The sequence below is a fragment of the Teleopsis dalmanni genome, chromosome 2, assembly GCF_002237135.1.
Source record: "Teleopsis dalmanni isolate 2A chromosome 2, ASM223713v2, whole genome shotgun sequence".
Lineage (NCBI taxonomy): Eukaryota > Metazoa > Arthropoda > Insecta > Diptera > Diopsidae > Teleopsis > Teleopsis dalmanni.
In genome coordinates, this window is record NC_051847.1 from 13,846,410 (window position 1) to 13,859,154 (window position 12,745).

Below are 12,745 nucleotides of genomic sequence, written 5' to 3' on the forward strand. Positions count from 1 at the left end.
GGCAATGTTTGTTGGACAAAATAAAACCCTCAGGACATATAGGCAATGGTTTAGTATCCAGAATATTATAAGGCTGGACTAAATTGGTATTATTCCCTGCGGCTTCATCGATTGTCGCTAAAACATGAACGGGTACACTTAAAATCGTCTTATTGGCAATGTTTGGTGAAGTGGTGAGTTCTGGTAGTACTTCCACAACTTCGCTGGAATGATCCGCTTGAAGTTGATAGAGAAATACTGCGAATACTATAATTTTTAACAAAACTTTTGAATACATTTTTTTTAAATTAAAATTATTATTTTGCTTATTAGACAAACGATTTTAATAGCGTGAAGTTTAGTTTAAAACTGAATTTATTTTGTTTCTGACAAAGCGAGGAAAACTTTTACTTTTCTTAAATTGCACACATTTTTGTACTTGAACCAAAAATGACAATTAAACTGGAGTACTACTTCAATTACAAACAAATATAATTATAAAGTCTATATTGGCTTGAGTGGACTGAGTAATTATTTTATGGACAAAATTTGAAAAATTATATGGAATTTCATTACATAATTAATATTAAATTTAGTGTAGGCGGTCAGTGAAATGATGCCGAAGAAAAGCACTGAATAAATCATTTTGAATGAAATAATCACTTGAAGTACTTCCAAATTTAAGTAAAATTTTTTACTAAATAAAATTTTATCAGAAACATTATTTATTTTGTGTAATTGATTTTTTTTTGATAAAATTATTATTCAAATTTGAGTTCAACTTATGGCTTTGAGTGAGAATTACACTGCATACCAATCATTTTGATATAAAAGCATTCATTTGCCAAAGAAGTTACTGATAACATACATTTTTCTCCGAAATAATTCTGTAATTAGGTCTGTTTAGTTATCTTTTCATTTAAACTTAAGTGCGAATTCAAAAATAAATACAATAAGAATCTAAAAAGATACGTAGGGTGCGTAAAAAGTTTTGCACCCGAACATTAACTAACTGTTATGTTGCGAAAATGCTTTTTTTTGTATTTTAAGAGCAGTTTTTTGAAATACAAATATTTTTATAAGCTTTTATAACTTTTAAAATTTGTGTTAATAATTTTTTTCGTCAGTCGACATTAAGTGTTTGCAAAATACAATTAAGAAAACAATAACCGCGTTGTCGTTTAATTGTTATATTTAAAATATAATTCGCCGTTGCAAATTAAATTCAAATTTACGGTCATTGCAGATTAGGAAACCATGCTAGAAGCTTGAATCCACCTTTCAATTATACATGTCGCAGTTGAAAGAGGACAATAAAATTGCCTCTTATCTGTCTTGTTCTTACGCAGCACATACGAAGCGCTGCCGAACTACTCTAGGGTCTTCCTTTTTTGAGGATCCTGGACCTCCTAAAGCTTTGTCATAGGTTTAATGTGGTTTAAAACCTTTAGGTTTTTTCCTTATGTAGTAATATAATGGACCTAAGTGGATTCCTTTGGATCAGCGGTAAAATCTAACCTAACCTGTGCGTAGTCAGTTCCACATAGGTTAGGTTAGTCAGTTATGAGTAGTTATTTTTGAAGATGTTCATATCATTTCTCAAAAACTATTGACACAATCAAAAAATAACAGAAATTATATTTAATATATTGCATATTTAAAGCATATTGCACAAAAATTTAGACAGCAAATTTGAGACAGCAAATTAGGTGTCACTTTTGCTGGCATTAAACTGAAAACGAAAACACGATTAAGTAATTCTAATCAACTATTGAAACGCTTCAGAAAAACAGAGTAGTGTGTTTCATAATTGTTGATGCAGTCGGATTCACGAAAAGTAGTGGTAGTTCCACGACTATAATCCGGACTCCAAAGAATTATCAAACGGACTGTTTAAAGAGGTAAACGAGTTCTAAAGAATGTGAAGAAACTGTACTGTCAGCCATGAAGGTTGAAGTTTTGGATTGGAAACTGGAAATTGCTGAATTGCGTATTATTAAAGAAGATTGAACTGTAAAGCGTTGAAGAATATTTTGTAATATAACTTAACAAATATATGGTATAATTATATAAAAATGTGTGTTTTAAAGTTATGTTTCACAAAAATTGATCAGGTCACTCTTAGAAAGTCGGTTTTGTGAAAATTCATGAATTGCATTTCAAATTGATAAATATTCAAAGAAAGAAGATAAATAGATCCGGTCCAAAGTGTCAGTTTTTAAAATTGAAATTTTATTTTGAAATATAAAAATTCTCATTAAATGGTGGACTCATATATGCCATAAATAATTACGAATCAGTTGAATATATTGTAGCATTTCTAAAGAAGATGTATTGAGTTTGTGTTAAAAATTAAACAACGAAAATTTCAAAATCTTTAAAATCTTTCCATTATATGTGCAAAACTTTTCAAACATCCCCCTTATAAAATATTGCTCCTTCTTTAATTAAGGAACAGAAAAGAATAAAAATAAAATTCAAACAAACATTACTTTCTAATGTTTATTTCTCTCTTTGTATGGAATAATCAAATAAAAATCTTTTTTTTGGTAAATAATGAGAATGTTTTCACAAAAACTCTTTACTATATCAGGAGACACCTTATCAGTTTTGTTTCATCTCTTCATACGAGCACACTGTTCTTCTTCGTAATTACTATATTTCTAAACAGAAAATTCAAGATAAGAAAATGTCTTTAAAAATAGTGTTAAAAATTTCGTTGCTCGCCCTTTTCTTTCTTACATATTCAATTAACAAAAGCCGCGGTTTTCCACAGAGTTTAGAAAAAAGTACGCCGAAATCTATAAAGCAAGAAAGCTTTGTATTTCCCACAGAGCCCACAAATGCAAACGATGCACCAAAAGATTTTATCACTCCCAAAATACCAAAACCAGAGTTAGTAGTGCCGGAGCGAATATCTTTTACAAATGGTGCGAAACAGAAGAATCAAAAGACTAATGTCAGTGGTACTGGATTGAAATCTACAACAGAAACAACTACAGTAGAGCCAGATGTTGGTAGTCGTCTCGGTGTGTTGGATCAAGCACCCAAATGTCAAGAAGGTTTCGTTGTTATTGGTCAACGCTGTCGAAAATTGGCTTAAAATTAATGTTATATACTTGCATCATAAAATAATTAATAAATTTTGAGATATATTTTATTCGTCCTAACTTACATTAAATGAAAAAGTAATGTGAACAATATATATAAATAAGAATTGTGTTTAAATAAAAATGACTACTAAATCAAGTTTTTGCCAAAAAAAAATCATAAATAAGTTCACATATGTTATAGAAGATTATGTAGACTTTATATATAAATTCAATTTTAATAAAATTTTTAAAATTAAAAAAAACTCTCAAGTAAAGCAAATATAAATAATAATCGCAACATTTTTTCTTTCATCCTCCAAAAATACTTCTGATTGGTTTACTATTTTAAAATGGGATGACCTCTTTTGTCTGTGAATTATACTAGTATATGATACATACTATACTAGTCATTATTAGCGATAATGATTTGTTATATAGTTGAGATCAGTTTATATTAAAAAATAATAGTATATTCTCTAGTGATAAGCATTTATTTAAACACAAAAGTTCAATCGTGGTCGCAGCGTTCCGCTCTCTGAGAACCAGTACCTCGTTTATTTTCTATTTTACTGATAAGCATATGTCCATTTAAAAATAATAAACTGCAGTTAAGTATTAGCAACTGAACTATTAAAAAAGTTGAACCAAGACTTTGGATATGTATTGCCAAAAAGACGTTTTTATGGTTTATAGTTTTCTAATTTGTTGATCATATAGATAAAAATAATGGAAACTCGCAGAACGGATTTTAACATGATATTTGCTATAAGGTCGCATTTGATACTAGTAGTTCTGATGCTGTTGGAGGACGTGGCTCTCTTATCTTTTTAGCAAGTTGAAATGCTTTCCTTGCAAAACTACTTAAGCTTCATTAAACGTGGAAAATAGTTTTAAATATCTCTAGAATAATACAATAATATAATGAAACAATAGTAGATATGTTGATCATAGAACTGTGGATCCCTGGAAGTGTTGCAGTAACGTAACCTGATAAAACTCATAGGTACAGATAGGCTACAAAATAGGCACACTTATGGGGTAGCTAAAATGATTTATTAAATATGTATGACAATTTTGCTATATAATATATAGTAAATATATATACAATATATAAAGAGCTCTTATATTATATATACCATAATATCTACATATAAAATATGTAAAAATAACACTAATTGGGAAATTGTTTATGGAATACTAAATTACTGTATAATATTTCAATTCTCATTTATATTATTAAATTTTTAATTAATTAACCTCTGTGGTCACTAATAATAAATATAATTAAATATTTTTATGAATTAATTACATTTTTAGAATCGTCTTTTCTGGGAAATAATTTATTCCACTCTCAAGTTGCAGATCAACTTGAAACGCACTTTATCAATTCAACTTCATATCTTTGAACAAAAAATGGAAAATCTGTGCATAAGTCATCGTAAGCCTAAACTGGGAGAAACCTTAAGGAACCATTTACCACTGTAAAATGGAACTGAGTCATATTTGCAACTTTAATGCGAAAACAAATAAATAAAAAGTAATTTTAAGTTAAAAGTAGAGTTGAAATTTATGTTATAGGAGCGTCCGGTTTTCATTCCAAAGGGGCATTTATAAAAAATATTAAAAAAATAATATTTAAAAAAGATATATGCAATATACTAACTAAAAATTATATTAGAACACAACTGAATATTTATTTCTAGTTAAAATATATACATAGAATTTGTTCAGGTATATAAGTGAGTTGAGTTCCAATATTGATGGTAATCATGTATGTAATAATTTGAAACTTCATGAGACGTAAATTTAGTTAATTTAGTTTCACAACAATTAATTATGATTATTTATGACTGTTGAGATTGGTTATAGATAGTTTTTTTAAAAATTCTATCGATAAACTTGATGTTACTTCAGGTCACCTAGCAGAGTATCTTTACCTGCGCTATAATCACAACAAAACGAGCTGTTTGACGAGATAGAACGCTTTTTTTTGCGATAAGGCTTTTAGTAGAGGGAGTTTGGAGACGGCATATTTGTCAAATACCGACATAAAGACCTCCTCAATAAGAAAAACGTTGACCTTCATTCGAAAGATCGTTTATCTTTTCTTATTGGTCAGGATTAATTATGGCACAAAATATTTACTAATGTAGTTTCCTGTAGAGAAGCTGTTATATTCTATATATATTCGTAATTCTTCATTAAGTTTAAAGCGTATGCATATTTATGTATTTGAGCGGTAATAGTTAAAAATAAAATCGCTAAAGCAAGGTAAATATGTAATATCATAATATTTATATCGCCTACTACATATGATAGTACAACTGTAACTTTTTTAGTTCCAATGTCTAATATTATCATTAACAAATGGTATATTTAGTATTTTACCATTGTTCCCCTTATCTACTACACTGTCAGACATATTATCAGTAACGTTGTTCTTATTGTGAAGCGCTTCAAAAAATAAATTATCTGTCAATGCGAGAGCACGCGATGATTTGGATTTTGTATGAAGAGGACTAGAATGAGAAATATCTTCATACAACTAAGAATAAATCTTTTTTATTTAAATCAGTGTAAATGAATCATTATAGGTAATTAATTCGTCGTTATCACGCTTCTAGTGAGTACAGAAATAGTAAGAGAATTGATCGTTAATTTAATTAAAAATTCCAACAAAAACCGTCGAGTGAATTTGATTGATATAAAATCGAAACGAATCAAGCTTAAATCAACATAAACAGTGAGCACTTCACACAACCCAGAACGGAGAGATACAAACGTTCAAATAGAAATACAGTTAACAATTTAGTGGAATAAAATTAATTTATATAGATTTATAATTAATTTGAAATTAATTAAAATGAATTCAGTTTTAAAATGCCGATTTAGTTTGTTATTAGTGATATTAATAAAATGTGTGACTATATCGTTATCAAGTCCATTATATGGTCATAATTATGGTTCATATGGAAGAGATATGGAACATCACGGACACTACGGTTCAAATAGTCCACACAATTACTATGGTTGGCATCACCATCGCACGCCATACAATCATCAGTGGCACAATGATGATTATGAGGATGGTGATGACTTTGGTCACAATTTTCATCATAATCATCGAGATGACTATCATGGAAAGGAAGTAAAAGAGTTAAATAATAAAAGTGAAGAAGAACAACCAACCCAACAAAAAGAAGAAAATGATGTAAAACAACAAGTAGATGCACAAGCTGAACAACAACAAACAACTGAAGAGGGGGAACAAACAACGATGGAAGCTTCAACTGAGGAACAACCACCAGCTGAAGAACAAAAAAATGAACAAGAAACTCAAAATCAGGAACAAGAAAAACAGGAACAACAAACTGAAAAACAAGAGCAAAACCAAGAAGAGGAACTGAAGCCCCATGAACATCAAGAACACAATCAAAATCCGAATTATCAACACAACTACCATAAACATTATTATCCCTCCGATTCGCAACATAAAGAACATCAAGACAAACAAGCAAATGAAGAAAAACAACAACATAGTGATGAATATCAACCAAAGCAAGAAGAAGAGCAACAAAATCAAGAAGAACAACAAAAAAACCAAGAAGAAGAACAAAAAAATCAAGAACAGCCAAAAATTCAACAAGAACAAGCAGATAATAAAGCTGAACAAGATGATAAACAAAAACAAAATGTGGAAAAACCAGAACAACAAACAATGAAAAATTATCATTCACACCAATACCATCACAAACCTTATCCACCGCATTCATTTGGGAAACGTTATCATTACCATCGTCATCCCCATCACCAACATCCCTGCTACTTACATCATGATGAGAAGTCCACAGATTCAAGACCACAGATTCACGATAGTGAACAGATTCCAATCAAAAAAGATCAACTCGGTGGTAATACAGAAAAAACTGTCACAGAGCAGAGCCCTGTAAAACCGATCTTTGAGCGCAGGGAGAGCCAAGAGCAAGAAGATGTGCAAAAATTTGATTTACGTATCGATGCTTGAAGACAAATCTAAATGAATGCTTTTGTTTACAGTACCTTTAATACCATATATTATTATCTAGTATGCACATAATACCCATATATTTGAAGTGATATATAATAGTGTACTAATTATATCAAAATTTATATTATTAATTTAAGAGTGTAGTTGATAGTGCTTTAAGAATTTGTTTAAATAAAAAATAAAATTTTTATAAAACTTATACAATTACAATATATAAGATACTCGCATTTAAATATAAAAAAAAATATATTTTTTATTATACGCTTATTAAAAAATACTCAGCTGTTCTAATTAAGACATATTATATGTATACGTACACGTCAGTTGTGTTCATAATTCCAGTTTCACAATTATTGGGCAAACCCAGATATGTGAGTTCGATAACTGTAGTCAAAATTATACGAGTAAAAACATTGTCAACCGCAGATAAGCAGATAGTTTCTCTTCTGAACGGGTAAATCCCAACATGAACTATGTGTTGCTAAATTTTAATAATCACATTATTGTTTATTTGCTTACTTGAATGAATTATTATCTCGTTGAAGAGGCTTAGCTGCACTACGACCTTCACATGTGATAAGGAAAATTCGATGTCTTTGATGTTATTAATTCAATACTTTAACTAACAAAAATCAAAAGTTCAAGTTGAAAATTCAGATTTTTTCGCCATTTCAGCAGAATTCTTGATACCGTTGGCCTACATTTTGATTAAAATTTAAATACATAAATTCAATACATATTATTATTTAAATCTTAAATTTTAAATGTGGAAGAATTGTGTTATTTTGTTGAAGTAAATTGCACAGATTACCCACAATGAATAAGCGATTCATTTCTTGAAAGTATGTTAATTTGAAAAGTGAAGTACAACATATTGGATATATCACAAATTTTATGTCTTTTAATAGTTTTTAAAATATTTTTTTCGTTGAACTTTGCATATATATAGTCATTTAAATAATACTTTCATAATTAAATATTCGTAAATTCGAGTAATCACACAGTAGAAAAAGATAATCGTAACAATTTGAGTTATATTACATATGCAGATTATTCAGAGGAAATATAGCATCTGAAACCATGGAGTTTAATCATGCATTGAATCTTTTATGAAAAAGCTTGGTTTTGCTATGCTGATAGCGCTTGTGATTCCTATTAACATTATTTCCAAAAGTAGTTAAAATAAAGTAGGAAATAAACTGAGAACTAAACCCCAGTGGAGTATAACATTGCAGCTATGGCTGAGCTTTGATATTGCTTACAAATTCTAATTGAATAGAAGGCAAATCAAAGGAAAGTCGAAATGTTTGCTGTTGAGAATATTCTAAGTTCAGACGACTATAGAAACTCTCGATTAAGCAGCCTCTTTCTAGCTCAAATCAGTGCCATACAGTCTGTGACTAGGGATCTGATTTGTCTCCAAACAGAAACAACATTTTGTTTTATCTGGAAAGCCCCAACCTGTTAATATCATACGCAGGCCGTGATGATGCATCAGGTATTCTATATTGGGTTATACACTTAGTGCGAAAGAGATTTTGATATGTCATTCATTACTTCAATGAAATAATACATTTATTCATCACTTTAGCTACACATGCTTTGCAACAATTGCTTAAGAGCTATAACTGTTCCTGTTAGTCAACTTCATCTAATCCGTGAGTTTCGCTCTTATCGCCCAAAAGGACAGTTAATCATTTCTAACAATTTATTTTGCTTTATTTGTAGTTAAATAAAATTTAGTTTTAGTAATTATAGATGAATTCCAATATTAATGGAATGGTATTCAGGGAAACACATTTTATATAAAGATAAGTTACATATGTACTTGCCTTTTTATGCATGTGTTCACATATACACATATGCAGTGTTACTCTAAACACTATAAGCCTTATCACTAGTATCTCATCCGCAACTACTTTCGAGACACTCGGTCTATCATTCTGGCGATCGAGTGGTGAAAAATATTTGCAACTGTTCACAGCGGCTCAGCTGTTTATTGTGCACTACTCAATATGATCTTAAGTATCTGATAACTTAGTAGCTTACTGCTTCAGTACAAAAGAATTATTTAAAAAGGTTTAGTGTTTTTAAGGCTTATTATATTCACTGTTTTGTTAATGGGAGTAAAAAGTCATAATGAAAACTTATTTTTTGATTCATATCTGTTACGTCTGCATTCCTGTCGCCCTGGCTCATCACTTCACCACGCCCCACCGTAACACCGCTACTGCTTAAATGGATAAATTCAGATAATTTCCCCGTTTGATTTTTTCACACATTCTTAATAATAAATATATACTATACAATCATTTTATACCTTATTTATATGAGTTATTATAATATAGAGAGAGAATGTATCATTTACAGGAAATTGTATAATTTAATTTTTAATTGAAAAAAGATTAATTTAATTAAATTAAATTTGTAAACAAAAAAATAAATATTTGGCAAAAAAATAGTTCAATAAATAACAATGTTTTTGCAAATACATTAATTATTTTTAATATTTTATAAAACATAATTATATAAAAAATTTGATAAGAAATTTGATAAGACTCAGGATTATTGAGTAATATAAATATAATATAAATAGTTAAAATTTAGTGCATACTCTGACAAATAAATAATTCGAAGAATTATATTATCAGTTTTGTACGTATTTACGTTTCTCTATATGGAAATACAATTCGGAAATTGTTTCGTAGATGAGTACTCATATTTTATGTATAAATACCCAATAAAGCAATATGATTAAAAGATATTTCATTATTAATATGAATTTATTAAAAACATGAACAAAAAATATAAACAAATCATTTTGATAAAAATTGTACGGAACAAATAACCTTTTACGGAGAACTTGTTTATTGTTTTTTTCTGTAATTTTGTTTATTTTGTTATTATGTATATTGTTGTTGTTATATTGTTTATTAGAACTCTCAAGAGAAATCAACTGAATGCATTTTAATTAAAGCAAATAAATAAAAAAAACAAAATAAGTTACATATTTGCTTACGTTAAGAACCTAAGAGGAAATATAAAAACCAACTTAGGCTGGTGAATAATATTAGTTGTATAAAAGCATTAAAAGCGTAAAGATTGGAAGAGAGTAAATACCCGTTTAAAAACAAATATTTTGTTTTTGCTGACTAAATTTAATTAATTCAATTAAAAATTCATATATTATAAGTGCGAGTCAAGTGTGACCAGAAAATTTTTAAGCGCGAAAATAAATAAAAATGTCGTTAAAAGTTGCGCTTAGAAGTATGCTGCGATTGTCGGTGATTTTGCTGATAATGCTCTGTGTGCACGTCACTATCTTTAATTGTCCAAAAGGCTATGTTTTGGCTGCTGGTCGTTGTCGAAAGTTGGCTTAAAGATGTCGGAGAAGAGTTAGATTTTAATTGTTATATATATTAAGTGTATTTATTAAATTAAATTAAGCGTTTATGTATGTAAAAACATATATTTAAGAAGAAAAATATATAAATATATTTTTAAGAAAAAAAATTATTATTCTTTGCAAATGAATAATTTGGTAAAAAAAGCCATATATAAAAAAAGCCATATATATGGTAAATGAATTGGTCATCTATCACGTTGTTTTGTGACATTGTTTTGGAAATTTACAAAAAATTTTCATGACATATTAATATTAGTGATATTTAATACGTCAACAACTAAGACTCATCGAAGCATTACTTTCAATTATTAGTCATTCAATAAAATTTAAAAGTATATTAATTTCATATTGATTTAAGCAAGATCAATTTCATTCTCTGAAAATTTAATCTTCCTATGGAAAATCCATATTAAGTACTTGATATGAAGCTGCAATTGATGCACAATTGATGATACAATTGATGTTGTTGGCTAATCGGCTACTTTAAAACTTATTGAAATTAATTAATAAACATATATTAGAAAACTGTAATTAAAGTGATAATTTAATAGTTTACTAATTTTCGTTAGCATTATAAAAATAGTATGTTATATGTAAACAAAATTAAAATAAAACTTTAAAGGTTTCTAATATGTACAATATGTTAATTAATTCATTTAGCTTCACAGTAGGCGGTTAGATCGTCACCACCTTATTTACTACTGGGTTATTGAACTCATTTGATATCTGATATGCTAATTAAAATAAAAAACAACTGCTTTAAGATTTCTAAATAAAAACTTTTATTTATGATATATTATTAATATTTATTATTTTGAATTCATTTGCCAGCAACAATTCACATTATTAAATTAAATTTATTTTATTTTTCTTGATGCGGGGATTTTATATAATTAAATTCATTTTTCACTCAAGCTAGCTTACGGCAATGATTTTTGACCCGTGTATAGCCGGGTAAACAACTTGGAAGCACTTCTAATACACTGTAAAGCGGTTGGTCGTTTTTTTGATCATTATTTTGAGATTCTTGGGATTCATTTGTAATTCCTTGAGTTGGTAAGCACATCGAAGTGACAACAAATAATACCATAAAAATTATTCCAAAATTGAGAAAACGCATTTTGATTCACGATTTCAGCACTTGCGGCGTTAGAGCAATCGTTGGCACTTTATACTCTAATCAACTTTCGTTAACAAAACAATAACCTCAACTGACGCTTTATTGTGGTATTGTTAAGTGTTGGCTTACTGCGATTCACCACACGGAAAGTTTTGATCAAACAAAAGCTTAAACAATTAATCGTGTTTTTATTGCAAATGGTAAAAAAAAGCTTAAAAACTTGCTTGAGAATTCAGTAACAATGCATTCTTGTTTTAAACTTGAAAGTTGTTTTTATTTTTGGTTTAAACTCACAGAGTGGTGAGTGGTGTGTGGTAAGTAAGTGGCGAATAAGTGGTGAATAAGAGTGGAGTGCTTAGAAAGATTATATATTAAGTTATTATATATAAAACCATTCATATTATTATTCGAAATTAATTTTGAAATAAATTTATATTTGTTTAGCATTTGTTTATATATAAACAATATATTCAGCTTTCAAAATATATTTTTGGATATATAAGACTCAATATAACTAAGTGCCCAAAATGTATAGTGCCGTTAGAACTAACGTTATAGGATAGTTTCTATTTTGCGGTGAAGATAAGATGGCTAGAGGATTCTCTACAGGGACAGTGGAATAGATTTTATTTTTGCGTTATTCCCTTGTTCTTTTGAATAACAGTAATAATTAATAATACCGTAATATTTGATGCAATAAGTTGGCTATTTCAAAGAATATTTACAGGGACAACGGAGTGGATTTTGTGCCATTGTTCCTTTGAACAACTACCATAATCATTTATGGGGTGATATTTGGCTGTTTATGTGACTTTCTATATGAAAAATGAAAATAACTTCGTATTTTGTGATTTCTTATCCCAGCAATAATTTATTAATTAATTAATTTGGTACTTGCAGTCTCAAAAAATTATTTACGATTACTTAAATATAAGAAATAATGCCAATACTACTTATGAAGAGTATTTGGCAATACTCATAACAATTGTATGGTCCGCCAAAAATTCAATTTATTAAGTAATATAGTTTTTGATGTAGTTCACTCATTTTTGAAATCTCTCCAACAATTATTAACAATAGAATAATATTTGATATAATAAGATGGCTATTTAGAAGACACC

General features: G+C 28.7%; 1 protein-coding gene across 1 annotated transcript; it reads left to right on the plus strand.

The window, feature by feature from the left end:
- Positions 1–6,051: 6,051 nt before the first annotated feature.
- On the plus strand, positions 6,052–7,095 carry LOC119673964 (putative cyclin-dependent serine/threonine-protein kinase DDB_G0272797/DDB_G0274007). The gene is made up of 2 exons (XM_038085082.1): positions 6,052–6,610; positions 6,719–7,095. Exons 1-2 carry the CDS (start codon positions 6,052–6,054, stop codon positions 7,093–7,095), a joined length of 936 nt encoding a protein of 311 aa, XP_037941010.1.
- The last annotated feature ends 5,650 nt before the right edge of the window (positions 7,096–12,745 follow it).

Excerpts from the sequence above, each read along its gene's own strand:
- LOC119673964 (XM_038085082.1), top strand. The coding sequence starts at position 6,052 with ATGGAACATCACGGACACTACGGTTCAAATAGTCCACACAATTACTAT. Across the intron at positions 6,611-6,718 it reads TGAAGAAAAACAACAACATA|AACAAGCAGATAATAAAGCT; the intron begins GTGATGAATATC and ends AAATTCAACAAG.